The 25,146-nt window shown below is 37.1% G+C and overlaps 1 protein-coding gene across 1 annotated transcript in view; it reads left to right on the top strand.

The window, feature by feature from the left end:
• Window positions 1–24,859, top strand: part of HCRTR2 (hypocretin receptor 2) — a gene marked incomplete at both ends in the record, with an annotated part of 33,879 nt that extends 9,020 nt beyond the window's left edge. The window contains 7 exons of the mRNA XM_080615848.1: window positions 5,731–5,909; window positions 7,428–7,671; window positions 14,907–15,022; window positions 20,038–20,258; window positions 21,619–21,740; window positions 22,844–23,044; window positions 24,666–24,859. Of these exons, the coding sequence (XP_080471974.1) occupies window positions 5,731–5,909; window positions 7,428–7,671; window positions 14,907–15,022; window positions 20,038–20,258; window positions 21,619–21,740; window positions 22,844–23,044; window positions 24,666–24,859 (1,277 nt within the window). The remainder of the gene's footprint in view (window positions 1–5,730; window positions 5,910–7,427; window positions 7,672–14,906; window positions 15,023–20,037; window positions 20,259–21,618; window positions 21,741–22,843; window positions 23,045–24,665) is intronic.
• Window positions 24,860–25,146: the final 287 nt, after the last annotated feature.

Below are 25,146 nucleotides of genomic sequence, written 5' to 3'. Positions count from 1 at the left end.
AGGAATCATTCATAATGAAAGTAGTTTCAGTGACAGCATTTTTCCTTCCAGCAAGGCGTGTTGATTCAGTGTTTCCACAGGGGCTCTAGCTCTCCTAAGATTAAATAACCTATCTACTCAGCCTTCCTTTCAGTCAGATTGTGTTGCTTGACACCCTGCCACCCAGATCATGATTCACAGTAGATAATGTCATCACCAAAAAAGAACAAGGGGGAGAATGCCATATGGAGAACCAATTATTGCCAGGGGGAAAAGATTGGGCTAGGAGGTTGAGAATAAAGAATCATGAAATCATAGAGTGGTTTGGCTTGGAAGGAACATTAAAGACCATCTGGTTCCCATCCAGACTTTCCCCTCCACTATGGGCAGGGACACCTTCCAGTAGACCAGGCTGCCTAAAGCCCAATCCAGCCTGGCCTTGAACACTTTCAGGAATGGGGCATATTGTGTAACTCAAATCTATTTAACTTTCTTTTATCACTGTTTGATTACAAAATATTGTGAAGGAGTAAAGCTCTTTGGAAGCTTGCATTTGGAGATGTTAATGACCAGCGCTTATAATCACAACATCACTTCCAAATGACTGCTGGATGACCATATTGTGATATTTTAGTCAAACAATTGTGATACTGAATTAGCAAAGCTTCGTATGAAAAACGATCATTCTTTGTTTACTTCCATCTGGGTTTTATTATTCACCAAAAATGAGATAAGAGGTAGTGTTTTTCATTTATAGAAGGAAATGTCAGGTATTGCTGGTTATGGAAATTAGGTTTCTATTTTGGCCAAGAAGTCACACTGGAAGATGACCCATTGAATAAGAAGTTGTCAAGACTTCTGGAATGTTAGGGAAATGATTTAGGGTTGACACATAGAAAACAAATTGACAGCTGAACCTGCAGTCCATCAGCGGAAGGACTGCAGCACAATGTTTAATATGCTCAAGACAGCATAAATCTTCGAGGAGGCAAGCAGCTGCATTTTATGCCAGCTGGAATCTTTGTATTGTTTTCACATTCAGCTTGAGGTACAATGAATAATTTAATAAATGGCATTTCAGACTCTAATTAAAACGCCTCAAGACACTAAACCAACAGGGACTGAATGTATACATGAAAAATACCAATCACACCATATCTTCGTAATAGAGTGTTGTTTGGGTTTTTTTTCATCAGGGATATAATGAGGTATATGAAACTTTCTTGATGGACTCCTAATAGCCTCTGTCTTAAGTTTTAACTTTGATTTGAATTTTTTGTGTTTAGTCCTTGCTGGGACTTGCGTGCGAGGGTTTTTGGGTGTGGGAGATCGTGAATGTTTGGAGGATGAGTTCTGAAACACGCTTAATTATCACAGAACTGCTCTCGCTTGGGGAAAGCCTCCACAAGTTTTTCCCAACACCTTCAGCCTGGTAACTCAAACTAGTTTCCGAGCTTTTACTGACACGGTGTGGCAGAAGTAAGAACAGCAGGCATTTTACCTAAAGCTCTTTCTGGCGGAAGGAAGTTAAAAACATCTCCTGTGAGATGAAGGATTATGAGAGCCGGATTACTCAATGACCATTAGAAAAATAGCTGCTCGTTGTGAAAGCTGGCCTGCGTGTTTTCGTTTTCAGTTATTAACTGTAACTTTGAGTGGGTTTATAAAATAAAAGCAGAAATACAGAGAATAATAAAATACACTGGCAAGGCAATTAGGTTCCAGTAGAACTCCAGCAGCTGGGAAAATCATGCACAGTAGGAGCAAGTTTCTGAGTTATATTTCTCTCCTATTCCCCCCCCCCCTCCTTTTTAATTTCTGATCCTCTTTTCTTCAGTGCCTGTGTTAATAACATTTTTCCCACTTTCATCCTCACTCTCATTTATAGCTGGAAACATCAAAGGTTGCATTAAAGATTTGCATATAATGTTCAATCGAGGTTTTATTCAGAGCTATTTTTACTATTTCATAGGTTTTCAACAGAGGTCTGAAGAACTTAGTTTGGGTCCCTACATTGTGCCGTAACTAAGCAGGCATCTTGTTAACTCTGTGGTGTCTCCCAAGTGTTTTAGGAAGGCTGGTTCTGGCCTCATCTCCTATTTTATAATTTTGGAGTATTTTTTGGTAAACTACACTATGAGTTGAGCATCTTTACTACCTTTCCCATTCTTGCTTCTCTTCTCCAAAGTGAGTGGAAAGCTACAGCTCTGCTATTTCGCTCCGGGTAGGCAGATGGCATTTCCCACTCCACGGAGCTTCCTTTCTGTAACATGTTTCTTTAGGGTTTATATGGGAGCTGAGTGCCTCCACTTCTATATAAAACTACCTGAGATGAAAATGCATATTTAAAGGAGTGAGAGTGGACAGTATAAAAAATTCTTTTGTTCTGATACTCAACTAGTTATAATATATTCAGTGGCATAGCCAAACTGTTTTGCACACCTATATAAAATAATAGGTTTTAAACACAGGCTAGAACATCTTTCTCGATGATCTGCTAAATGACTTATATATCACTGAAGCTATTGTCCAAAACTCCTGAATAACCTTGTGCTGCAATAGACTCCGAAGGACACCAAGTCTGGAAGGAATATAGTGAACTGACTTCCTGTCATTCATACCATTCTGACCTATTCAAAAAACTTGTAGGAGGTCCTCAGAGCTCAATTTAGCCTTGGACTGAAAAAACATTACCAATGCTTGGGCAGGTTGAAAACAATAACTGCAACCAGCAGAGGGCAACGGGGGGGGGGGGGGGGGGAAGGACTTGTTTTTAAAACACTTTCTCAGAGGCTTTTTTACACAAACTCATTGTTTGCATACATGAGGTTTCATTTGCTCATACTGGTAGAAAGCTTTGAACACAACATGCAAAATGCTATGAATTGATTTCTGATGCAATTTGCTGCTGATGAGATTGACCTCACATATGCTAACTTAATGGATTTGTTTTACCAGAAATAATGTTTATGTTCAAGTGCTTTCCCCAGACAGATCAGCACAGGAATAAGAATTAGCCTTGTCAAAGAGTATATATACCTGCTTACACCTTGCACCTTTAGACACTCACATCCTTGGCTGAAAACAATGCCTAATTGTTTTCAATCAGGTAGAATGCAGGACTGTTGAAACCATAGCATCAGAGCAAAGTAGCCAAACTCTGAGCTTCTAAAACAACATTTTATTTAACTTTTGCCTATTGAGAAAAGAAATAAAAAATACAGGAAAACATTGCCACTTAATACCAACTTTTACCTAAGTACAAGACAGGACCATAATGTCTGCTCAACATAATGGAGATATGAGTAAAAGTCAAAATCTTTACACTTTTAGTGTTAAGTGCTAAAATTATCGAAAATGAAATGGTGTTTGCATTTTTTCCCCCAGCATTGCATTTCCAACTGTGAACAACATTCCAGAGGGGCAGCAATGTATTATCTTCCCTCTTAGGTGCTGCCTCTGCATTATCAGACTGCAAGTTTTGACTATAGTAAACCCATACACCAAGTAACAGTGATAAAGCTCTGGATAGTTATGCTGCAATTATCATGCAAGCTTATAGAAATAATTACTTTAGTAGGTAACTTAAATCACCCAAATAGGAAGAAAATACAATTAATATGGATGTCTCCTTCAAGCGTTTGATTTATAAGCTTTGCCTGTCAGATACCTGAGACCACATCTAAGAGAACACGAAATTCTGTGTTCAGGAAAAAAAAAACAATGGAAGAAATGGATAATGTGGGAGATTTTCTCCAAAAACAGTATAAGAAGATTGAAGACCTTTGCAGAGGGTATTTCACTTGCGTTTACAACAGCATGATAGGTACGTAGCAAAGATTAAATTTATTCAAGCTATAGAATCTGGTACCATGTCTGCAACACATTAAAAGATAGAAAGAACATCTGAGGTAGCACAACAGGAGTTTTAGATGAAACTTGGAAACCTATATCCTAAAAATGTAGTAGATAAAATCACCTTCTCTTACAGAAACTGAAGGCCAACTAACCTCTTCCTCTTTCCTGGTCCTAAATAATCCCTAGATGTGTAAATATAGCCCCTCCTCTGGAAGTAAAAGGTAGAGTTCTGAAATTACACAGTCTGAAAAGAAAACTGAGGAATGTTGTAACAACAATCTTTACAAATATGAAGCACTGCTGCAAGGAAAAACTCTTTATCATTCCTGCCTGTGTGCAGGGAAATAAGACGATATAAAATAGCAGCAATGAAAAGTAGATTAGACATTAGAAGAGCGGTTGTTTAAGTTTTTTTAATAGAAACGATAGCTAACACTGCAATACATTTAAGAAAGGCATGGTATCTTCAAATGTAACAGATTTTAAAATGTAAACTTGCCAACAATGGCTTAGTGGTAGTCTTGCTGTAGTTGTGTTGGTCTAAAGACTTTAACAAGACAAGATTTGTGGAATGAAATAATATATTTTATTTTATTAGATCAACTCATGCAGCTGGAAGATAGACACAAGCACACCATCCTTCTTAGGATCTAAAGAAGTGTCTGATCTCAAGAGTCTTAAAGTCTGTGTATTTTCTTCCAGCTAGTTTAGCTAGTTTAATAAGAAAATAGTTTAACTCTAGCTGATTCCATTTTAGGTTTGGACAATCTCTTCAGGACCTTTCTAACTCTATTCTTTAGCACTCTGTGATCTGTTTAATATATCTAAATTAAGCATAGTGCTGTATCCCAACAGATTAAGGAGACTTTGAATCTTCATCCAGATTTGCATGATGGATGAATTATTGTTTACAGGAGAAGAACCTTTGATGTACAGTAAGTTGTACTGCTTTCTTGGCAGAATTATTGTGGAGTTTCTGGAAGATTTTCTGCATCAGTTTTTAAAGAGCTTTTGGTGACTGAATCTAAAACATTCAAAAGCTATTGATTTCTACAGTCTCTCAGAGTTTTACTTTCAAAGTTAATAAAAACCTTATTTTTAGGCTAGTTTCTCAGACTCATTTGGCATTTTAATTGTGTTAGCTTACGAATTTCATGCAACCATGTTAAGGGAGTGATTTGCCTCATTTCTGGAAGCCTTTCAAATTGAAAAAGATGAAAAAGATACAAAACATGCTTTAAAGGTACATCTTGTAAAGTGTCTGCTACATCCTGCTTTGATCATAGAAATCATCATCAAATATACACCACACTTAAAATGGTAGTGCTTAATTCTGCAAAAATTACCTTTATTTACTTACCTTTAATCACAGTTACCCAGACAACTGTTACAGATCTCTGCAGATGCAATAGATGTATTATGGTCTGCAAAATATATTATAAAATTATTGTTGCCTTGGCACAGTTTACAAGACTCCGTGTGACAGCAGTTCAAATGAAGTGTCACACTGTCATAAGAATAAGATAAACTTTCACAAATGTAGATACATATTGCCATAGACTAGAGCTTATGGATTAATATGGACATGGAGAAAGTTGTGCAAGTAGTTTGTGAAGATAAACTAGCAGGAAAATAAGCTGCTTTATATATGAGATTATTTCCCATGCTGTGGTGTGTGGAAAATTATTCATTGTGTACTAAGATTCTCTCCACATATACCCTCTTATTTCCACTCTAAAAGAAAACACATGGTTCTTACACTGAACTACATTGTAAAATATTCTGTGTTAAGCAAAGGGCGCAAACATTTCCTCAATTCTGCAAAGCTAAGTGTTCTCCTGTTGAAGTATTCCCTGTCATTTCCATCTCACTAACTTGTCTTTCCTAATTCAGTTTGCATTGCAGTGTGGAAGAATCATCACATGCGAACAGTTACCAACTATTTCATAGTGAATCTGTCTCTGGCTGACATTCTGGTCACAATTACTTGTCTTCCAGCAACTTTAGTAGTGGACATCACAGAAACATGGTTCTTTGGGCAGCCCCTCTGCAAAGTGATACCCTACTTACAGGTATTATTTTACTGTGCTTGTGTACACATTACTGATGTTACAGGGAAGATAAAGAACAATAGCATCTTCCTAATAGTGATAAGCTGATGGAAGACTATGCCTGCTACAGAAGGAAATACTCAGGGTACATGCTGAGGATTAAAGGACTGGTCCACTTGTGAATATGTTTATGCTTTCTGAACATTTTTCTGTATTTTCAATCTGATTCTTAGACTTGGGCAATACTCATTCTGAAACAATTGTCTGATGCTCTTCTGTTTCTTTTTTTTTCTTTTTTCTTTTTTCTTTTTTTTTTTTGTGTGTGTGATCTTTTTTAAGAATTCAGAGGGTATATATACCAATAAAAATGTCTGTAAATAGAATTACAGTCATTTTTACTCTGTGTGTGAACCTAAAGATATACACAAGTGTCCAGGACAGAGAATCTGAAGGGATTCTAGGCTTTCACATGTGTTTAGAGACTTTGCATTCTTTAGAAATAGTCAAATTATTCAGGTTCACTGGGAGCTGATGAGATTGCCTGCCTTAAGCAGTAATTGCCACCACTTGTTTACCAGTGGACTTGATTAGTTATGAGATCATTTGCATCAAAATGATTGACAAATACATTTTCCAACAATAGCTGGTTAGATGAACTGACTGGGCATACTAGAATGACAAGTGCTTGGCCTTTCAGTCATTATAAAATCAAAAGAATTAAGCAGAACTCTGTGTATGCAGGTGATCTGCTCTGTGCCTCCAGCACAATTTATATTTTCAGCAGATATGTGGAGGCTGAAGAGCCACATTGTTAAGGGCAAGAGTTCTCCAGCAGGTATGTCCTCTGCTCAATGCAGTCAAAATAACAGAAGTTTTTTCAAAGCCTACATGGAAGAAAATCTTCCTCCTCTAATGGAAGAAAATCTAAAGAGTAAGTGAAATGATCACCTAGTGTACGGAGTGAAAGAGTGATAGGTTATTTCCTATACTGAATTGAAGGTAAAATGATTTAGTCTGTGTTAAGCTAATTGTTCATGAGACTCTGAGTTTCCATTGTTCCCGTGAAAACTGAAAAGACAAAATGATGGTACTGGTTTCCAAATATAACACAGAAAACGTACAAACAAAATTGTGCTGCAAAGAAAAAAAAAGATCTAATTGGTTATCTAAAGTTTTAAAAGTAGCTTTTCAGATAAAGTTTGCAAATTCTAATTTGCAAAAATTTGCTCTGTCAGAATCTGACCCTGCTATACCTACTCAGTTTGGGTAGCATCCTAATCTGTTCGTTGTCGTGTTGGTTCTAGTGGGATTCCGGCAGATGACGTTGTCTGTTGTAATTCTGTAAGGAGTGATTTTAAAAGCAGATAGTGTTCTGTCTTTTTCCGAGGATAATTTCTATTTAATAATTGCAGATAAAGAGCTAGCTATGTTGAAAATACAAATTATTTTTAAAACTCTGGGGAAAAAGAATACAATAAATATTTTTTTAAGCTTTGAAAATAATTACATTCACATTTACATAATATTTCCTTTCTTTAGACAGTTTCAGTCTCTGTGTCTGTGCTAACACTCAGCTGCATTGCTTTGGATCGATGGTATGCAATTTGTCACCCTTTGATGTTTAAAAGCACAGCCAAACGAGCAAGGAACAGCATTATAATTATCTGGATTGTGTCCTGCATCATGATGATTCCTCAGGCTATTGTTATGGAGTGCAGCAGTGTGTTCCCAGGATTAGCCAATAAAACCACCTTGTTCACAGTCTGTGATGAGCACTGGGGAGGTGAGTGTGTCATTGACCATAAAGACTGAATCTGTACTGCTGTTAAGTAATATAAATATCAGGATATATTAATATGCAGTCAAGTTGTATAAATATATCACAAAAATGTTCTTAATTATATAAGCTTTCCTAGAACTACGATTTTTCAAATGCTTTGAAATCCTGTTTTCTTTTGTATTGCTAACTTCAAGTTTTGTATTGCTTACTTCAAGTACATTTGAAACCAAGTTTAAACAGATGAGGCTGGTTTGTGCCTTGACCGTGTTAATGTTTCCCAGAGGCTTATATAATTCTGTGATCAATGGACACTGCAGGTTTACAAAGACTTCAGCATTTAGCCTTAAGAAATAGCCACATGAGAACAGAAATTTCTGTTTCCTTGGTATATTGCATTTGCTAATTGCTGATATTTGACTTGCCTTTATAGATCTCTCTTGGGACTTCAATACAAATTTCATGTCCTTACAAAATTTACAGAGATGTCGTCAATATGGGGTAGCGAGTTAGTCTACTATTTGAAATTTGCTATAGACAAGATAATTTAAATAACTCTGTAAATGTAATCAGTTACAAATTATTCTATCCAAGAAGTATAATTCTGCCTTTCCAAAGTAACTTTTAATCTAACTTGTTCTGTATTTGAATTCAGCTGTAAGAAGCCAGAAGGGCTGCCAGGGAGTAGCTACTTCTTTTTGTCTCCATTCACAGTAAGCGGTGTTAGCCACCAACCCAAATGGTTAAGATCCAACTCTGGTGGGCCCTGGCATAACTCCAATGCTAGTAGAGCATATGAGTTACATGCTGTGACTCTGACACTGGATATAATGACCATCAGTAATACCATTATTCACACACAGGAAAATAAAGCCAAGTTTGCCAAAATATGTAACTAAAAAATGCCTGTTTAATAATCGCAAGTCAGACTAAAACCAATCAAATTCTCTCCAAGAGATGTCTCTGTAGAAGAAGATTCCAGTCATGTGAACAATTAAAATAAAATGCAACTGGACCACCTGTATTTAATTATTGTGATAAGCAGTGTCTTAAGCAGCTTGAACTGCTGAGGGCTCTTCCATGTGCTCTTCTGGAAGTTTCTCACCTGACTGGCCTCTGCAGGGCCACCAGGGGATTAATAAGACATTGGCTATCACATTCCCTGTTCTTTATCTCCCTCATCCCAGTGAGTCCTTTGGGAGAAGGCAAGGGGGCAGAGATGGCCATTAGCTAGCAGGCACTCATTGCAGACAAAGATGTGCAGATGTGCTGAGTCTGTAGGTTAGGGCAAGCCTCTGTTGTGCTTATGGGTATTGTACTTGCTGTTTCATAGGAGAGGACACATCTGCTCTTTACTCCTAGTGTTCTTTCTTCATCTGTGAACAATTTTTTATCCCTGTCTGCTGCTGGATGCTGCAGTATTTATGTGACTATTTTCTTTCTCAGCATTCAGCCCAAGTACAATTTGTGTCCACTCATTTTGATTGCAGAACTAATTATGCATGTCTTTGTCTTCAAGGCTAGATCTGCAACAAAGACTGTTTTAATCAACCTAGGAAATAAAAATTATGTAGCTAATTAATTAGGGAGTCAGAAGAGCATTTCATCAGGGAATGTGATTGAAAAATTTCCAGATCCACATTGACCACTTTTTGATTCCCAACACGAAAGTGTTGCTTGGGAACTACAGACTGCACGGTAGCCTTGGAACTATTTAAAACGGTGCCTCTTGTTCAGTGCTGTGCTGAAGTATTTGCAGCTCACAGATATGCCAGAGCTGAAGCACCCATTATACAAAAGAAGAAAACCTCCCACATATTTGCAAGACTCTACTCCTGTGGAGTGTATTTGTCCAATGAAATCTATTGATCTTCAGGTTATACTTTGAGCCTTCACTTGGGTGTTTGGAGAGGTAGAAAGGAGTATAACAGAAGCAAGTTGTTGTGCATAGAATCAAGTTCTTTTTGTGTGTGGCTTCAGAAACGTAGTGCGAACACTCCAAACTGATTTTGCTGGTTTTCTTTTTAATTTATACTGAGCATGAACTGAAAACAATTTTTTTTATTAAAAATACGTTAAAGTTTTTCGAAATTGGGAGGTTTTCATTCCATTAAAGATAAGAATCCTATTTTTATCCTGCTGCCTTTTTAATGAATTATTCTTCTAATGATAATGCACCATCATTGCTAGCTATTGTGCTGGTGCATTTCAGCTATCTGTACAAAATAATGCTTTCCACTTTCTAATAATCGATTCTCATAGTAACTTGAGAGAGGAACCTTTTTATGCATTAAGTTACAAGTAGGTTGCTCAAATCATGGAATTACCTAGTAAATGTATAGTCAACAATATATTATCAATCAGGATAAAATATAATAGATATATACCTTCACATCCCTTTCAGACTATGGAGAATACAGTGTCATTAGCTACAAAAGTTTTCCATTCGATTGAAAATATCTAAGAACACTGAGTTGGACCAAAGCATAGAAGATTCAATTTTTCTACTGAAAACCAGGGTTTGAAAAGCCCCAAAAAGAAAAACAAATGAACATGGATAACAGGGCAGCTGGTGAGCACTGAGGCCAGAAGAAGGAATAAAAAGCTAATATTTTCAAAGAAAATAGTTGCATTTTTGTTGGATTTTGTTTTGCCTTTTTTGACTATGGGTATATTGAGCAGCAAATAAAGATAACTAGAAGGAGGCTGAAGGAGAAAGATATTGATATTTCTATGAATAAGCTATATTTGCAAAGAGAAAGCGGAGATGTAGATACTGCACACGCTCAAGAGATCCTGAACAAATCCTATAGAAAAGTCAGTTTAGAGGAAAGGGATTATATTTGTGTGTTCAGTGCTTTGTTTGGAACTGCACATAATTTATGTTGTCTAAAATTAGGGTACATCTGATGAAATTTTGAGGAGTATCATTTGCACTGTATGTCATAAGGATGTTAAACTGTGAATTGTCAAGGTTGAGACTGCATAAAGGGAGAGCTTAATGACACTTTCCAAAGTGTTTTAGAGGTCTATTCTAATTCTGGGTATGCAGGATTACCGAAACATGAGGTGCTATGGAGGACTAATGGGAAGTTATGTCCAGAGATGCCAAAGCAGGAAACCATACCTTACCCAGACTTAGGTCCAGCTGCTGAAATTCATGCTAGTCTGATGAGGGTCTGGAAGAAGGTCTGATCAGCATTGTGACACTTGGGATCCTTAACAGAGACCAAATAGTGGCCACCCTGACTAATAAGATTTCAAGTATGCTGTTGGAGAGCTGCCAGTGACTGCAAATGGAGCAATAGTTCAGTCTAAAACAGGCTCAATTTCTTTTTAATTGCTTCTGGCATTCCTAAATATAAAATTCATTGCCAATTTTAGGCTGAGGGTTTTTCATTTTGAGTACTGTCTAATAATAATATTTTATTTGGGAATGCAGAAGGGTCCAACATGTGACCTATGCAGGCTCACTTAAGGAGCCAGTGTTGGCCACAGTTCTATAATAGTCTGTAATTGCTATGTGCTGAATTTGATGATAAAGTGCCAAAATAAAAGAAACATATATTAAAATGAGTTCTCCATGTGTCCAAGTCAGCTAAATATGTTCTTTTAGAGCAGTTCACAAAAGGAGTGTTAGCCAAACTGCATTAGCCAACCCCTTTCCAAATGATAGAATATGGAGATAATCCTTTCCCAAACCTACACGGTTGAATGGAAACAAAGGGAAGACTTTGTGTTCCATTTCCTCTTAGATTGCTCATAAAATAGTACAAAAGCCATATTGTCTTAATTCTGGAAAACGAATAGCTGGAAATTGCATTATTACATGAAGTTTTTTACATCCTGTTTATTGAAGTGTTCAGAATTTAAAGAAAAACTTGTGGGACATTTTAAGGCAGAAAGAAGTCAGAATATTGCTAATACTAAAGTTATGCTTGGTGTAGTCACTAATTGAGAGCTCAAGGATAATATATCAGGTTTGAAAATGTAATTTTAGTATTAGCTAACTGTAAATCCTCTGATACAGGAACATAGTTTGGAAAAGGCTTTGTCATGTGGTCAAATTTTCTCTACTATGGGCATCCACTTCCTAGCATCCCTATTTATTAAGCTTTATTCTAAAAGTATACCCTTTCAACTGCGCCTTCATGTCAGAAACTCCAAAACATTGTAATTATCTTCCTAAGACTGAGGAACCTGGGAACTCTCTACCAATGCTCAACAAACTTCATTGTTTGTTTCCCCTGTTCTTAGGGAAGATGTCAAGAGTACCAATTTCATTATGCACCTACGGCTTAAGGGAACATTTAATTTGTTAGACATATCAAAACCTTGTGAGTCTGGAACGTTTTCAGTTTGTATACATATGTTTATGTATGCACATATATATATGTATGTATTTACACAAATATAGTGAAATTCTGGCAAAAATTCAGAAGCTGTAGTTTCAGTCTTCCACCTCCTTGCTTCGTTGAACAGTCTGAGACTGGAACACAGTGCCAAGATGGAAGCTTTAGAAAAGTTTAAAAGTTGGTTAATAACCCCTGCAGCAGACAGAAGGCTTGGTTTAGCACCCTTCATCAAGTGGAGTGATCATGCGGCACAACTGGCTCCGAGTGGAAATGCTGATCTCACCCCAGTCCAATCCGTGTGACCATCTGTTTGCTTTTTGTCCCCTTTTTTCAGTAAAATAACATCCGGTGCTGTGAGAATCATTAGTTTCTTCCTAAAGAGATGGTTACTCCAGCTAAGAACAATCTCTCCCTATCCTGAAGCCCATTAAGTGACCACGGAAGGCAAAGACACTTTCTTCCTCTTCTTCTTGGCAGTAAGAGGCTCAGCAGTCCCAGTCAGGCAGCTGATATATTACCAGGACCATAGACTGATTGATGTTCTCATTCAAGGAGCCTGGAACTCACTCACTTGATAAATGAATGATATCCCAAACCAGCCCTTCCTCCTTCCCACTGCTGTGATTGTCAAACAGCTTTAAAGCTTTTCTTTGGCTTAAGAAGCTAAACAGAGTCATGCTTCTTAGGGAAAGGTTTTACAAAGGGCTTTGCCCTGGGTGGAGGAGGGATAGGTTTCCTTTGATGTTTAGCAGCTGGCACTTTCCAGGTGGCTGAACTTCAAAGGCAAGTGTTAGGATCTTCCTCCAACCTGGTTCATCAGTTCTTTGTAGATAGCTAGCCTCATTTAATGTTTCACTTTACTTGGAATGCTAAATTGGAAGCCATAAACTCCAGATGGCCTTTTAAATACGTACCATCCTTTTACCTGAGAGGGGCCTGGCTGCCTGCAGAGCATTGATGAGGCAGGTGGCAGTACTTTCAGCTCTGACCTCCTGTGATCCCAGTAAGTCACGTTACTCCAGTTTCTCCTTAATCTCTCCACCTGTGAAGCATGCATGTTGGTATTTGCCTGTCTGACAGGGCTGCTGTGAGGCTGCATTTTCTGGAATGCAAAACCAAGTTTGAGATCATCAGTCAATATACGTAGCCAGGTTATCACCTGTTATAAAAAAGCTGATCCAGATGCTCTGCCTCCCCTAGGGACAGTGACAAGAGGTTGTAGCTGCAGCTACTAGTTAAGAGTTGGTAATGTGGTTTGCTACAGGATTTTCGAGCAAGAAGAGAGCCAAATGCTGCTCATCTGAATTTTTTCATCCCTGATCCAACAAAGTTGTCAAATGACAATTACAATGTCTCTATTATCTTTGCTAGCAAAGAATACAGGTGGGATTTTGCTGTAGCAAATAATAGCAAGTTTCTATTTCCCTCATACTGAAGTTTTTCTGATTGGTGAACCAGCTGGCACTTTCAGGCCCAACGCTGAGAGTGATATTACTCAAGTCTGGGTTTGAGGGTGAACCTGGAGTTAACATGATGTTAACAGGGAGACGTTAACAGGGATTTTAGCAGGGAGGTGTACTTCTCCCTGCTATGAGAGTTATGGGCAAAGTCTTTGTATCTCTTTGTCTAACAAAACTCTCAGGGATTCTCCTGGCAGCTTTTGAGGACCTCTTGTTTGATAGGGTCCACAATCACAGTCCCTTTAACAGACAGAAAATAAGTTCGGCTCACCAACGTTTTGATCTCACATAACTCTCCAACTCTCTTTTTCTTCCTCCTTTTTTTTTATGAAACCTACATACGATACAGAGCTGCAATTGCAAATCTTATCTTCCCGAAACATTCAGAAATTCTAGAAATTAACATAAACATTCCTTCTTTAGCCAAAATGCAAGGCATAGGTTTTTTATGCAGTCTAACTGCTCAGAAAGTGCAGTTTGTCTTCTGCTACATATTGTCAGTCTCCATAAGGTTCATTCCTTTTCTAAAGCCATCCATAAATATTAAGTTATAATTGATATCAACATTTGATAATACCAAGTTACATTTGATGATACAAAAGTGAAAACAAGTTTTCCAGGCACCCACTTCACATTCTGCTATAATCTAATGACGAAGCTTATGATGCGACATTTGTAAGATGTTTGTCTCTAAGCACATAACATTCATAGCTTGTCTTTTCAAAAGAGTTACACAGGAAACTAGAACACAAGGTAGCAAACTCATTATTGTTACAGATGAGTCAAAAATAATCCCAGAAATGTCCTCAGTTTACAGCACTTGACTGAATTAATTCTATTTTTTCTTAAATATAATCTTAATAATAAATCACTGAGTCCTAATCACGTTTATTCTGCCACAGAAAAGTGATTTCAGAAATGTCTGTTGTCTCCTCCCATTAGCATCCTGTGTGCTGTAGTCTACACTCTCTGTCTATAGGTGAGAGACTGTGCAATTTACTCAGGGATATGTAATAGCCTTTGCAGAATTGAAACTAAAGAGTTATACAACCTGTTAAATATGTCAAAGATGAGATAGGTCAGATAATTAGCTAGCTATTGTTAGATACTGAAATTTCCTATCTTTCACTGATTTAATAAAAAGCAAAAGTTCTGAAGACTTAATACCCAAAGTAATAATGTGATATGAAAGAAATAATGTGATGTAAGAGATGCTTGAGATAAAAGCATGTTTATAAAAGTAAGAGAATGCATATAGAAATGATTAAATATATCAATCCTACCCATAATATTATTGGATACATCTTCCTTTATAACTTATTATGTTTGAAAAACTTATGCAATTTCTATGAAAAACTTGGCTTAAAGTGATTTTGAAATGTGTGTATATTTAAATGCAGTTTTCCTATTTGAATTCTCTTTCCAGCTGAGGTTTACCCCAAAATGTATCACACATGCTTTTTTCTGGTGACTTACATGGCACCACTGTGTCTTATGGTGTTGGCCTATTTGCAAATATTTCGAAAGCTGTGGTGTCGCCAGGTAAGTCACTTAACACTAACTCTATTTATTTGCTGCTGTGACTATATTCAGATTCCTATGTAGAACCTTCTCATCTATATGCTCCATGTTGTCACTCAGGACTTGGACTTTCACAGCACTAAGACCGGGTTCAGTGACGCTCCTGGCTTACAGCCACCTTGAATAGACACTGAGATGTATTAAAAAATGAAGGCAATCAGGCTGAATGTAGACTCCTTCTTGCCCATTTCTATGAAGGGCTCAGAGGGAGAGAAAGAGAGAAAAAGGCAACAGAAAGATTTATTATAGGAAGAAGAAAGATCTCTCCCATTGTATCTGAAACACTTACCAAAATACCTTAGGTGACCTTATTTATACTGTTACCATGTCCTGTAGCTGTCAAAACTTAGGTTTGGCCTTCTCATTTTCTTAGTAGTCTATACAATTTTTTATTTTTCATTCTATAAAATCTCAGGTTCAAACAGGTCCAACTTGAACAAAAATTAGACTAGAAAGTCCAACTATCACAAAAAGCGAGACTGGACTTACCTGATAAGAAGCTGGATGATATCAGTAACAGTTGATGTGAATTATTGACAAATAATTGGCATGATTTCTAATGTGAAAATCTGTTTTACAAGCTTCAGATTAAAAATTCAGGAAAGAAAATGGAAATACTAAACAAAAAAAATAAAACGAAGCAAGCAAACACACAACATTTGAATGAAGTGAAAAAAATTATGTAAATGTTTTCAGAAAGGTTTTTTCCTCTCCAGCAGTTTGAAGTGCTGCTTGCTAAAGAATGGGTTTTTTGGGTGTGAATTAGGAAGAAGTTCTTCCATGTGAAGGTGGCGAGTCTCTGGAACAGGTTGCCCAGCAGAGTTGTGGATGCCCAGTCCCTGGCAGTGTTCAAGGCCAGGTTGGATGGGGCTTTGAGCAACCTGATCTAGTGGGAGGTGTCCTTGCCCATGGCAAGAGGGTTGGAACTGAACGACCTTTAAGGTCCCTTCAAACCCAAACCATTCTATGATTCTATGACTCCTCACCAAAAGAAAGGCTTTGCTCAGTCTGAAAATTAAATTCAGTCTAACAAGGCTCTAAGATGATCTGCATTACTAAGTAATTTGTCCTGTAGCACCCAATTCTCCATATTCGTTCTTAACCTTCTCTTTTGTACTTTCTTTACAATCTACCTATTCTCTCAAATTGTCCATTAAATTAATGCAAACCAATTGTAACCTGCATGACCTTAAAAATGCTGGTTCAGATTCAGAGCAGAAGCTGAATGACTGAAAACCAACCTGTTTTGTTGGGTTGGTTCCCCCCCCACCCCAATTGTATTAGCTGGCCTATTTTTTCTTCACAGTATTTCTTCTCTCTGTACATTTCACATGCTCACAAAGTTTGGATGATCCTTTTTTTTTTTTTCAGTGGCAAAAAGACAAATACTGCTACAGGCTTAGAGCTATCAAAGATACAAAATTACAGATATCTCTTTTCCTAGCAGAAATGATAGCACTATGTGTAAGAGGCTGCACTAAGTGAAATTAAAACCACTGCACATCTATTATCAACTGTGACTTGTCTGCAGACAGGCATTTTCCTAAGTGCAACAGGTGTGCCATAATCAGTCGTGTAGATCAAATGAATGCAGTGTTATAAATGTATTATTTGATAATAGTTCCAATTAAGAAATCATGCTGTTTTCCAGAACTTCAATTAAATATAGTAATCCTATTGCAAGGTACAATAAGTGTCCCAGACATATGTGATAGAAAAAACACAGCAAACAGTAGATAGTTTCTATACCTTACTTTTGTTCTAGAGGTTGTTTTTGAAAATTGAGTGTGTTGTGCATGCGTATTTTCACATGACTGAAGGTAAGATAGATTCACAAGCTATCCTTACCGTATTTCGTGGAATAACTCTTGAAATTACTGATTGCGTCTTTCAAACAGATCTTTGACTGTAAGCTTTGCAATCTTTGAATTAATGATTCATCTTTGCGAAGACAAGATCATGCCACAAATACCAAGCATTCTGAGTAGTTTATTTGAATTATTAGCAAGGAAGTAGTGACTTAGCAGGCTATGATCTCTTGTGGATTTTAAGGAGATTGAAAGTAACTTCTGAACAAATAAATAGAACTGAAAGGACTTACGATGAAAGTGTTGATACATAATTTCTATTTTTGAGTCCATACTGTGTGCTTCAATTTACTGATGTCCAAAGGCGTTGACACCACAGCCCATTCATATTAATAACTAGGAACCCTACCTGTTTTCATTTTGGCAGCTGAAATATACCCTTCCAATCTCTGCAAGTTATTACACTTGGAGAGATTTCTTCTGATTATAAACCCCTTGATAAGAATTTGAGGGGACAGAGGAAAGGTGCATAATAAAATAACTGCAATTTCTAGTACATGTTTGGATACAGCTAGTAGTCTTTTAGTGAATTATTGGAAATACACAAATTCTCCTCAATTATCTCTATAACTGATTCATTACTGAAAGGCAAGTATGTGCATTATGCTGATGCGTGTATGCTTATACATACATAATGATAGAAATAGAACTATAGAATCATTTATTTTGCAAAAGACCCTTAAGATCATTAAGTCCAACTGTCAACCTAGCACTGCCAAGCCCATTACTAAACCATGTCCCCAGGTACCATATCTACATGTCTTTTAAATATCTCCAGGAAATGTGACTCAACCACTTACCTGGCAACCCTTTCCACGAAGAAATTTTTTCCTAATATCAAATCTAAACCTGCCCTGGTGCAACTTGATGCCATTTCCTCTCATCCTATGTATATGTGTTTAGATAAATGCATATTTGTAAATATTTCTGTATACATGCACACATACTTCTGAAGTGTTATGCTCCTTAGATGGTACTGGTTCAACTATGCATCTCTGGGTATATAGCTGTTTTTATTCTTTTTACTGATAAAATTCTTGCTGTATTATTGTCTATTGGTGTTAACAGTAACAAAGCCCAGATGTATGTCAGGGAAAGACTGAGGAAAACAGGGCTCTTAAGAAATGCTCTCAATACAAATCCCTCAAGATTTAGGAATCTAATATATAGTACAGTAAGACTATACATTGTATACAGTTCTACTTTTCATTACCTCCTGCTTCTTTGAAGGTCACTTTTGGCCCAAATATAGATTCTATTATTCTGTGATTAGAGACTGCTTAAATATGAGAAAAGTCCCTTCTGTCTGCACACACAGGTGCAAACCATGTACACAGTCACTTCTAACAGTTCTGTAGAAATAGCTATTCACAATTTTGAGCCAAGGTAATGTTTTTCTATCTTTAACTTGCATTTAGCTACCAGGAAAGCTGGTCACTTATTTCTTCAAGTAAATCTTTGGCATAACCAGCAGGGAGAGATCTGGCTGAATTTCTCTGCTTCCAACTCCAGTTCTTGCTACAATATGGTAACTCAGTATCACTGAAGGAAAAGCTTCTGCTTCAAAATTAGAAGGACAGAAAATCGAGTACCTCTGATAGGCCAAAATCAGAATCTTAGAGCATAGTGTCTCAGTAGTCCACAGTAAAGGCATATTGCAGCTCCACCCCACAGCTAAGTAAGGTAAATCCCTTGCAATAAGACAGGCATGTCCAGGTATGAAACTGATACTTCTTATTTCAGCTGAATGAGAGGGAGCTGCAGTAGAAGTAAGTGCAAGGGGGTTTCGTTTGTTTTATGTCCATAGACACATTCTTAAAAAGTGCGTGTTATAATATATCCCTTCTGCTTCATTGATTTCCTGCTCATTACAAAACAACTTTGATAAAATATCCTAATAGTTGTAAATTGGGTTTGACAGTGCACATAAATGCTAAGTCAAGGGCTTTTCTGTGCAAGGAAGCTATTAATGAAAACAACAACAAACCAACCCAAACAAGAAAAAATCCTCCCCCCCCAAAAAAAAAACAACAAAAAACAAACCCAAAACAAACCCAAAACATAATAGAGTATTCTAGAACAATTCTGAAACTTCATGCTTGTATTTTAGAACAAGTATTCCCTTTTTAGCTTATATTTTTTCTGATATTCCATTTTCTTTCTGGTCAGTTTATGTGGATAAGCCCTGATTTTTAAAATGTTACAGCAGACAATTTTAATTTTGCAGATACTTTTAAACATGCATTATTTTGCACTCATGAGACTACCTGCCTCACAGACAATTGCACTACACTTGAATAAAACTATGTTTCTACCCAAAAGTTTTTCACAATGTATAACATTAAAAGCATTATGTCATTGTAATAGAGTTCTCTGAGTAAGTCCTTGCCATCTGTACTCTTTCACATTTGGCTGCAGGTAGGAGATAATTTCGAAGAACTGAGGCAAAGTTGCTTTGTTTGGCTTGGTTTCTGTGAGGGCACAGAAAACAAAAAATTAGATTTAATTTTTTTTAATAGCATGGTGCTACATCTAGCCATTGAAGGGTGTCTGTGGCTAACCTAATTCTTCCTATGTCTTGGCACTCTTCTATGATTCCCCTGTATTCATCACTGTATATACGTTCAGGTTTGAAGAGCTTTGTATGGAGATCCACGCTTCAGCTGTGATTTCTTTAGCTGCTTCATTGGCACTTAAGGGTATGTAGGCTTTAAATCCTTGTTTTGGACTGCTGAAAAGCTATTTAGTATCTTAAGTTAACAGCATATTAATTGGGTAAACTGCTCTGCCATACAACAAAATATTTAATGTAGAACTTTACATCAACATATTTGCAGCAATACAGCTGGTGCGATAATCTGAAGGCACAGGCAACGCAAGGTTGCAAATGCAAATGCAAGTAAAGAAAATTTTAGTATCTATATATTTGGCATTGCTATATTTGGTTTAAAACAATTTTTATGCAGTCCTTCTAAATCAATTAATTTAATAAAAAGACCCTGCTTCAGCCTGCAAGCTTAAATTTTATATGTCAAAATGTCTATTTTTCTTGTTATAGCTATCCACAGTGATGTTTTTTCACACTATCCCTTATTTTGTCTTTCTTAGATCCCAGGAACTTCTTCTGTTGTTCAGAAAAAGTGGAAGCCTCTACAGTCCTCAACACAGCCCCGAGGGATGGGACAATCAACAAAGTCAAAGATTAGTGCTGTGGCAGCTGAAATAAAACAGATTCGTGCAAGAAGGAAAACAGCACGTATGCTAATGGTTGTCCTCCTGGTTTTTGCACTTTGCTATCTACCAATTAGCATCCTCAATGTCTTGAAAAGGTAAATTTTATCCCAAAATGTAAACATTTGGTAAATCTTTCTGTCTAAAAGCAATTCTCTGTTAAGAGATTCCTGTTTTCTGGCAGATACTTCTAAAGGATAAATTTACTTATTTCACGATAAAGAAATAATTGCATGATAAGCATACAGTTGCAAGGAAAAAAGAAAATCTGACCTATCCATATTACTTGTCTTAACCCTTATTAGCAAGCTCTTCCTTATGAAAATTATCTAGCCTATCTCCTCATTAAAGCCTGTCATTTACATGGGATTACAGCTTGTTTTCTGTAAATGCACCCATGGAAGTGTATTTACCTAAAGCAACAGCTGAAGATTAGCAGGAGAATGTAGTGTTGTGATTTGCTCTGAGGACTATGAAATGCTGGGTTTGAACACCCATCATGTGCAATTTTGAGACCTTAGGCTAACCCTTCAGTTTGCCTGGATTTTATTTTTTTACCCTTCTCTCTCCTGTTCATTTGAGACAAAATTGCGTACACTCTTGGTTTCTTGTATGGGCCCTGACAGGCCAAGGTTTTGTTATAGTTATACCTCATTAGCCCTCTGGAATACCAATAAATAATGACATATAGCAGAAGATCTGAATATCCTAAAAAATAACCAGCCTGTTATTGGTGCTTGAGGAGCATTTTAATTTTTAAGGAATAGTTTCAAATTGGATATGAAGGCTTAAATACATCCCACTCAATCCTGGCACTTCCTGAGTCACAATTTGAGTATTTTTCGCTCTCAAGTCCCTTGGCAGGCAATGTGGAGAAAAAAAAGTATTTCCAGAAGGCAGTTCAGGCCACCTACAATCTGAACCGTAGAGGAAGTACACAGGCTGCCTTGACTACAATAGCAGAGTAGGTCCATAGTTAGATTTTCACATACATGGCAAAAGTTAGGTGTAAGGAATTTAGGCAAAGCAGATTTCTTTGGGCAGAAGCTGCTACTGTGGCCTCAGTTCTGGGGCCAGTTCAGCACCTTTTGAATTCCAGAGCTCTTGTTTATTGGAGAGTGAGCCTGGAGCTGGGAACCTCAATGACATGAATAGGTCAAAAGCAACTTTCACTGTCTTTTCTTGACTTATCTGGAACCAGCTTTGGTTACCTAGCAGACAAGTCATGCATCTGCATCACCACAAAGTGAAGTACTGATGGTTTCTGTTGTGCTAAACCGCCAGGACAGGGAGCTGAGGGATGGGGACTTTATTCTATCAAGAAAACAAGCACTGTTGAGTCAGCTTTTCTGTGATACTGCAAACGCATCATCAGAGATAAAATTAAGCTAGAACATGCCAAATTTTATATGATTTCTAATTTTGCCATCTTTCAGGTTTGCTTTTCTTTTTCTGTAGGGTTTTGGGGATGTTTAATCATGCCGATGACAGAGAAACTGTATATGCCTGGTTCACGTTCTCACACTGGCTTGTGTATGCAAACAGTGCAGCCAATCCTATTATTTATAACTTCCTCAGTGGTAAGTTACAGTTACTTAGAATTCAAGTTTAATGTATAGTTTGAATGTAACGAGCCATAGCAAATAAGATTAATGTAACATCAGCCCAACTACTCCTGTGGGAGCTAGATCCTCTTCTTGGAGCAAGTTGCCTGAAGTATTCCATTACCTTCTGACTATTTACCTATAACTAAATTAACTCTGCCAGGGCCTCAGTCCAAGTGCTTGAATTTGATTGTCCATGCCATTAACTTGGTAGAGAAGTCCCTGGCATTACTTTGGTCTGAAACAACTACCATTCTCCTAAACACTCCCTGGATACTGCCTGGGAGGTAGCACAGGCCAGGGACTGTCTCCAGTTGGCATTTTATATGCAGGTATTGGGGTTTGGAGGCTGTGTATCTTTAATAGTACTTACATGATCAAACTGTGCCGACTGGGTTCAAGGGCAAAGAACTAGCTAGGGTGCTGTTTATTTATCAGTACAGATTTATCTTAGCTTGTATTTGTCTTATTTGACTATGGACAGCAGAATCAGAATTTAAACTGGTGGTATTACAGCTAAATAAAGGAAGGCAAAAGTTTATTGATGCTCACTGTATATTTGCCCATATAGTTTTTTTGTGGTGTGTAGTGTGAGGATGATCTGAGCAATATACTCTGAGCCCCAAAAGCAGACTAATAGGCTGTTGAACACTTTGAATCTCCTCCTAAAAGGTATTCAAGATAAAATACAAATTAGCTATGACCTCTCGTTTCACATGTCAGGTAATGATTCAGTCATTTAAGCCTATGATTGCTCAATTACCTGTTTTTCTTAGATATATAATTAATCAACAGACTATCCATGACATGACTTCATAAATCATTCTAATTTGTCCATTCTGTCTAGCTAAGAATAATTTAGGCTTCATACCACATCTCATGTATCTTCTTAAAAAGTTCATATGTTTTTTGTCTTTCTCCAAGATGATGAAATTTTATTTTCCTAGTTTTGCATTAGAAGACCATCTGGGTATTTTGGGTTAATTTTTCTTTAGATAGCTGCTTTTGTCTAATCTATAAAACTTGATGAAACACTGTTTATGATACATTTTTTCATTAGTCTTTTTTGTGGTTGACAGGGAAATTTAGAGAAGAATTTAAAGCAGCATTTTCTTGTTGCATCTTTGGCATTCGCAGTCACCATGATGAGCGGCTCACCAGAGGTCATGCCAGTACAGAGAGTCGGAAATCCTTGACCACCCAGATCAGCAATTTTGACAATGTTTCAAAACTTTCAGAACACGTTGTATTGACCAACATAAACACACTTCCAGTAAATGGTACTGCACCTATTACCTACTGGTAGTATACTTGTCCCTGTTTCTTTTGATGCTGTGGAAGTAAAATTTAATTGTGTAAACACTATTTGAATCTGAGCACAGTGCAATGAGACAAGGGTGTTTACAACTAAGAACTGACTGTAAAAAAAGTAACTTACAAGAAATATTTTACAGAATATGCTATAACTTCAGTTAATATATTGATGAAACAAAATTTCATCTCGTTTATTTCAAAAGTTGAGTTGCAATTGAGGAGGGTGTAAGGTAATAATATTTTATATAAATACTTTCTTTGGATTCCTACATCCTTTAGACTCCTAAGTAAATACCTGAAGGTATGAAAATCATTATCTCTGGAGTTGCAATGTGTTTATAAACAACTATATTCTACTCAGAGATAGTTCTCTGAAGTTGTGGTATATTTTATAACAAATACCTGAATGTCCTTGACTATTTCAAATGATGTGCGTACCACGCATTCTGGTGTGAGTTGAGCTGATTAAATAAGAAACTCACATTAATTTATTTTCTCACATTTTCTATTCTTTTCCATCCTCGGGGTGGGGGTGGGGGGTGGGGGGGCAGGAGGGGAGAACTATTGTGTGCATTCAGGAACAGCTGGGGAGATACTCCTGATTTTTCTCCCATACAGGTTGATAAATAAATGAACACAGTCTGAAATGAAAAGCAGAAATTGTTCAAGCTTTCCCAAATCTGGATAAACATTGAAATGATTGTGCAATTCCCTAGCTTTGTGAATAGATGGAAAATTGCATATAATTTATTATTTGATTTGTCTCATTACATTATATGTTGTATCCCAGCAGAAATTTGCAAGGGACTTCAAGTACAGGATTCATTCCTCCTCTTCTAAGAGTGTGAATGTTTGTTATCTAGGAGTTATTTCAGACACTATAGGCTAGGACTATATAAGCTATATATTGATAACAGAAAGGTCAGCTAACCTGCACCTAAATGCATATCTAAAAATAATTAAATAAATTACCTCTGAAGAAGTCTGTTCTTTGCACTTACTATAAAAGGAATGTTTGGGTTTTTTCCCTGAATTAAGCTTGCTCTTCTCCGGTAGTGTTGCCATTCCTATATGTATGGCACAGGCAAGGTTACAGGCATGAAATACAGGTGATAGTGTGGCTGTAGATTGTTTTACTCTCTATATATTATCTATCATCATTTTTTATCCACTGCTTGTCCTATGCTCATGGTGGAGGGGTTGGACTAGGTGATCTCTAAAGTCGTTTCCAATCCAAACTATTCTGTGATTTTATGACTGACTTGCATACAGGAAGCTGTAGTGCTCTGCTGGTCACAGTGCATCTGGATAAGGAACCACAGGGCAATTTACTAATTAATGCATATTAAATAAGTAGTAGAACAAATTAAAAAATTTAAAAGTAAGAAGATTAAGGTTTCTGCATCAGGAATCCCCTTAGACTTCACTTAAAATTTCCATTTGCAGTTTGGAACATATTCTGGCAGACCATTTTGTTAATCAGTCATCACCTGCATAGTAGTCAGAGAGTGGCAATCACAGGATGAGCCAGTCAGCTACCTGATACAAACAGGAAAATCATGTTAAAATCTCTGGTTTTTCTTACAGGAATCCCAGCTACATTCAGCCCAATGAAATCAGTGGAACTACAGCTCCACATACCAGGGATGAACATGACTTCAAATTTAGATGAAGCTGTGAGGGTTTCTGCAGAAGACACGGGCAACACAGAGAATGAGGAGTGGGACAAATTTGTCCCTAGCATAACTAAACTTACCTCGATGGAGTTACAGCAAGGATGACTTTGCCTCAATAAACATAAGACCGTCAGAGACTGGCACATAGTTTTAGCTGTATTACAGACTACTCCTGGACAAAGGGATTCCTTCAAAACTACTGCCTCTCCTATTTCTTCTCAGTCTTACAGAAACCTACTTACCTCAGTATGAGCTAAAGAACATGTCTTTACAAGCCTTTTTAGAGTTTGGATTGTATCATACTTTGTAAATACTGTAGATATTTATTTTTATATATTTTAGATGCTGTGGAATGTTCTAAAATATATTATATAAAGAACTCTAAGTATTTG

The sequence above is a fragment of the Psittacula echo genome (genome assembly GCF_963264785.1).
Source record: "Psittacula echo genome assembly, chromosome: 4".
In the NCBI taxonomy this organism is placed as follows: Eukaryota; Metazoa; Chordata; class Aves; order Psittaciformes; family Psittacidae; genus Psittacula; species Psittacula echo.
Note: the sequence above shows the minus strand (reverse complement) of the source record. Positions and strands in the feature narration are given on the sequence as shown.